The 5,784-nt window shown below is 38.6% G+C and overlaps 1 protein-coding gene across 1 annotated transcript; it reads left to right on the forward strand.

Annotated features, from left to right (window-relative positions):
* The first annotated feature begins 222 nt into the window (after positions 1-222).
* Positions 223-5,784, forward strand: LOC133744516 (glutamyl-tRNA(Gln) amidotransferase subunit B, chloroplastic/mitochondrial-like). Its single transcript, XM_062172611.1, has 6 exons — positions 223-1,875; positions 1,949-2,143; positions 4,413-4,553; positions 4,670-4,873; positions 5,393-5,590; positions 5,662-5,784. Exons 1-6 carry the CDS (start codon positions 1,231-1,233, stop codon positions 5,782-5,784), a joined length of 1,506 nt encoding a protein of 501 aa, XP_062028595.1. The 5' UTR covers positions 223-1,230.

Genomic DNA, 5,784 nt, shown 5'->3' on the forward strand with positions numbered 1-5,784 from the left:
GGATTGTTGAGTTGAGGTTCGAGACTTCGATCTACCCAATTTTAGGCTTTTTAGCAATTCGATCTTGGATATGTTATATATTATCTTGAGATTTACCAATTTGTTATGGGTTTTAAACTTTTAATGGTTTTTCTTTTGTGCTTGGAGGAGCAGGAGCACCGATGAATAAGTTTGATGTTTGAGGGAGAAGGACTATGTTCCACCATCTGTACCCAGGTATGGGAAATCTCTTTTGATGTAAAACATTTTCAAAAGACCATATCTGTATATCTGTTAACAACTTAACATGCTAGAAGGATTTTTCCACCGGAGAATATAGAGAGCTGCAAATTACCAATAAAAGAACATGGCATTCACTAAATGCAAGATATCTGACTGTGCTTTGATTATATACAAATGTTTAGACAATCGTTGAGCATCATTTTGGTGCAATAGAAATGAATCAAAAGATGCTAATTTATGGCCATCCATGGCATGTTATCCTTAAACCCTAAATATAAGTGCAAGTGTTTAAAAAGCAAATGTTTTAAAAAACCATGGACGGCACGATTAGAACCTGCGTGGGCAAAGCCCACATGATTTCTAGTCATGCTAGATAACCACTCCGGCACGTCCACTTGAATGAATGAGAAGTAGCCTCTAAACAAACTAGTAACCTCTAAAAACCAAAACAACTCAAGTTCGAGTTCATAGTGATAAGCGGTATGAGGGATTGGAGCCAAAGTCTTTGTTGAACTGGGTTTTTGTTATCTGATATTCTGATTCTGGGTGGTGGTAACTTCCTCTGCTTCTGGGGCGCTTAACCAACTCACTATTCACTTCACTGCAACTTCAGTTTTGGCTCCATAACCAAAACACCCAACTCTTGTGGGATTGCAAGTAAGTCTTTTCATTTTCTGTCTCAAGTGCTTTCTGTAATGCTATGAATGCCCTTTACCATTTTGATGAGTTGGGAATGTTGGTTTTTGGGTGGTATTGGAATTGGGTTTTGTGTTTTCTGTGTCTACTGTGATAGCCTGAGTTGGGTTTTTCATGTGCTTTGATTATTTGAATAAAGGTGACTGCTTTGGTTCGGATTGTGTTTTTGGGATTGATTGAGTTATCAGTTGTTATTCAATAGTTGATATTTCCATGAATTTAGATTCAAAATCTTATCCTTCAGGCATTGCTTCATGTTTGCAAAGACAGGCCCTGCATTGTTTGATATCGAATTGAATCGAGTTTAAGAACATGGCCTCCACAATTTTCAGAAGCTTTCAAACCCACCCTTTTGTGTTCCATCCCACCACATTACTCAGAAGAAAGAATGTTCTTTTGTATTGTACAATGAGAAGTCAACAAACCCAGACAGCCACCCAAGAGAAGGTTAAGCCACAAGTGAAAGTTTCTAACTTGAACCCGAATAAGAAGCTGGAGAATATCTCGAAGGACTATGAAGCAGTCATAGGTATCGAAACCCATGTCCAGCTATCTACTCAGACCAAGGCCTTTTGTAGTTGCCCTTATAATTACGGCTCTCAACCAAACACTAGTATTTGCCCCATTTGTATGGGTCTGCCTGGTGCTTTACCGATTTTGAACTTTGAGGTCATTGAGTCTGCTGTGAAATTTGGGCTTGCACTCAATTGCAAATTGGCAATGAACTCGAAGTTTGATAGGAAAATATACTTTTACGCGGACCTTCCAAAGGGGTACCAAATATCCCAGTTTGATGTTCCAATTGCGACCGGTAGCTACATTGATTTGGATATTACAGTAGAGTTTGGTGGTGGGCATAGGAAGTTTGGCATTACAAGAGTTCACATGGAAGAGGATGCAGGGAAGCTGATGCATTCAGACGATGGAAGTTACTCACAGGAAAGTACATTTCGCTTTGTACTTGCCATCAACATTTTTCTAGTTCATATAAAATACTGTTTGTTTCTTTTCTGTAGGTTGATCTAAATAGAGCGGTGTTCCCTTGCTTGAGATTGTTTCTGAACCTGATATGAGAAATGGTATTGAAGCTGCAGAATATGCTGCAGAAATACAGAGGGTGGTTCGGTATTTGGGAGTGAGTAATGGCAATATGCAAGAAGGTTCACTTCGTTGTGATGTCAATGTTTCTATTCGACCAATTGGGCAATTACAGTTTGGGACGAAGGCAAGTAGCTTTTACTCATTGATTTATTGTGTTAGTATACAGAGATAGTATTTAAAGAAAAGAAGAGAAGAACAAAGGACCGAGTGACATTACCACAAGCACTTAATAATTAGAAGGATTAAATACTTGTTACTCCTCATACTTTTCCCTGAAAAACAGTTTGGTCCCTCCCTCGCTTTTTAAATTAAACTGAATAGTCCTTATTCTCTCAAATTCTCATATAACAAGTCCAAAATGATCCGAAATGACTATTATGCCCCTAATTTTCTATTTTTATTATTATTTTTATTTTTTTCTCTATTTTTTTAATTTTTCTCCCCCTTTTTTTATATTTTCTCTCTCCCTCCCTCTCTCCTGGCCGCACAGTCTCTCTCTCCCTCGACCTCTCTTCTTCTTCTTCTTCTTCTTCTTCTCTTCCTCTGCAACCACCGGAGAACGCCATCTCCAGCCACCATTTCATCACCATTTCCAAATCTTCATTGTTTATTATGAAAATGGTTTTGAATCAATGGAACAAGATATGTCACTCATAGAAGATTAAACAATTCACACACGGATCCCCAAATTTGGGGGTTTCTCACTGTCAGATTGAAAGAAGCAAAGTTCTAACAAGTGAAAATTCCACAGAAGATTGAGTGGATAGGATTCAGGGTTTACAGAAAGGTTGATAGAGTTAAAACAAAAAAGTGAACAAGCAAGACTTACAGAATTACAAAACGAAGCCCTTCAAGTACTCGGGGTCTCGCTTAGCCCTCTCCTGGAACTTCTTGAACCACCGATCCAATATATCCATGGGCACCACCAACTTGGAGCCATCGACACCACAAAACGACTGCATAAAATTGAACAGATTCTCCCCAACCTTCATCGCCAAACGCTCAATTCGCTTCTCGGCGGTGACATCCAGAGACGGCAGCGTGGCCAGGTCCTCGACCGAGACCCCGATCTTGGCGGAGAGTGGGGCGGCGTCGGCGGTGAGCTGGAGCTGGCCACTGGGCTCCGGCTAGGGGAGGGAGAGCACCGCCGAGGGCTGAGCGACGGTGACGGTGCCACAGAAGAGGAAGGCGGAGCAGGGAGACTGGATGTAAACGGCTAGGGCTTTGTCCGCCGGCAGCTTGAAGCCGTTTAAGAGGAATATGCACATTTCACGAACCTGATCGTACGCCTCACCTGTGATCGGAATCGAGAGAGGATCTTGCTTAGTGTGATTGATGCAAACCAAAATTGAAAAGCAGAGAAGATTGATTGATTGATTACCTACGAAGGTGTTCATGTCGAGGAATCCCTAATTCTCCACTCTTTGTGGACCCAAGGCATAAACTATGGGACCAACTCCAAAACCAAGGCATTTTTGGTCCAAAAAGAAGTCTTAATGGTACGCAATATCTTTAAGAAATCGAGACTTTAGTAGTTCATATATCATTTTGTTATAGTATATGTTGGTGTAGTTCAATATCTTTAAGATACTCAAATAGATTTAGGGTAAGTAGTACAATATCTTTAAGAACCGCAAGGATCACTTGGTATTTATTGAGTCCTTAATAAGTCTTTTGGTATTTTATGACTCCAAGGGGATGTATTTGAGAAGCCGATATGGTTCTCTGCTGTAAACCAAGGTAGATTGAAACACACCAAAATAGTGTTGTTGAAGGCTTGGTGCCTTTGGTATCTTTTCAACTTGCTTTATTCTTTATTTTCTTAAGTTCTCTGCAACTACAATAGCTATAAACCTTTTTTTTTTCTCTTCTTCTAAAACGATTATATATTATAAACTTTCAACTTTTTAAGCCCACCAGAACCATACCCAATCCCTTAGGTGGGTTGTCCTACATAAACTGCTATTACTCTTGAACACGTTGTCAAATATTCCATCAAATTAGCTGCTTCTTACCTTTTGAAAGAAATAATATTCAGGAAATGTCAATATTTGTTACTTTTAGTCCTCGGTGGCATTTTCCCAGAAAGAATGTGTGGTACTCAACCATCAAACACAAACGTACACACTATAGTACTTGAATGATAGAATGAGATATGAAAAAAAGAAAATTGTTGTTCCATGTAATGAACAACATAAAGTATATTATTGATTGTTGAAGTCACAGCTCTGAAATTAGAAATCCACTAGTCACAACACACACACACACACACACTGAAAAAATGGGATGAAGAAAGAAGTTGCAACATAACGATTGTTTTTCTTTCGGTCATCTGATGATATAATACTATCATTTATTGCCTTTGGCGTCTGATGATCTTCTTACATTGGCAGGTGGAGATAAAAAATTTGAACGCTTTTTCAGCAGTGAGCAGGGCAATTGACTATGAAATTTCGAGGCAGGTGCTTCTTCATAGTCAAGGCCAAGACAAAGAAATTGTACAGGAAACACGACTATGGGACGAAGGAGCTCAGGTGATTTTACCTTTTCTGTTCATTCTCAGCATCTAGTCAAACAAGTACAAGAGTGTATGGCTGTCATTTCCTTTGTGTCTAATTACATGCTCTGCTAACATTATTGTAATGTTCAGAAAACAGTTACAATGAGGAAGAAAGAAGGACTATCTGATTACCGATATTTTCCCGAACCAGACCTTCGAGGAGTTTTCCTCACCCAGGACTATGTTGATGGTATTCATAACTCTTTGCCTGAACTTCCAGAAATGAAGCGTCGAAGGTATGAAAAGATGGGCCTAAGCATGCAGGACATTCTTTTCCTTGCTAATGACATGAATGTGAGTCCCCTGGATTATTCTTCTAAATGCTTGCTCTGTCTGGAAGTTGCTAATTGTTCTGAATTTGTTATTAAATGAACAAAGCAGAAGTTGAAATTTATGACTGAAATGTTGCTTGAAGATTTGACAAAGTAGCTAAGAAATATAGAAAAGCTAAATGTATTCTATCCTTATATTTGTTACAGATATATTCGATGTAAAATATAGTTTTCCAAGGTCAAGTTATTCAATCTGCATTTCAAACAAGATTAAATGTCAGTGAAAACTGGATTAGGAGAAAAAAAGAAAGAAGGAAAGAACAAGACAAAAGTGAATGTCTGTCTTCTTACATGGTCTGGGCACCCAGTGTAAAGTGTGACCAGAAGGTTTTAGTGCTAGATGTTTCTTAAGTCTTACTTCAAGGAAATCCTCTAATCAGTCAGTTATATTAATCATTAAGTACTCCTAGTGATATGTTATTTAAATGGTATATCATCGTACATGACCTGAAGCGGGGCACATGCTTAATGAATACCTTAGGTTGCAGAATTTTTTGATACCACTATTAAGAAGGGTGCTGATGCGAAGCTAGCTGCCAACTGGATAATGAGTGATATTGATGCCTATATGAAAAATGAAGAGTTGTCCATCAATGAGGTCAAGCTTTCCCCCCAAGAGTTGGCTGAGTTAATAGCTTTCATAAAAGATGGGACTATTAGTGGGAAGATAGGGAAACAGGTAATGATTCCTTTTTCTTTTCGGGACAAGTTTTACAATTTTAATTATTTCTGAAATCAATAAATTTGCAGATATTGTTTGAGCTACTAGCAAAAGGTGGTACTGTGAAGGGACTGATAGAAGAAAAAGATTTAGTTGTTTATTGTATTGCCAGGCAAGTTGTTTATTGTATTGCCAGGCTATTTAATTCATAA

The sequence above is a fragment of the Rosa rugosa genome, chromosome 4 (genome assembly GCF_958449725.1).
Source record: "Rosa rugosa chromosome 4, drRosRugo1.1, whole genome shotgun sequence".
In the NCBI taxonomy this organism is placed as follows: domain Eukaryota; kingdom Viridiplantae; phylum Streptophyta; class Magnoliopsida; order Rosales; family Rosaceae; genus Rosa; species Rosa rugosa.

Excerpts from the sequence above, each read along its gene's own strand:
- LOC133744516 (XM_062172611.1), top strand. The coding sequence starts at position 1,231 with ATGGCCTCCACAATTTTCAGAAGCTTTCAAACCCACCCTTTTGTGTTC. Across the intron at positions 4,554-4,669 it reads TATGGGACGAAGGAGCTCAG|AAAACAGTTACAATGAGGAA; the intron begins GTGATTTTACCT and ends TGTAATGTTCAG. Across the intron at positions 5,591-5,661 it reads GTGGGAAGATAGGGAAACAG|ATATTGTTTGAGCTACTAGC; the intron begins GTAATGATTCCT and ends ATAAATTTGCAG.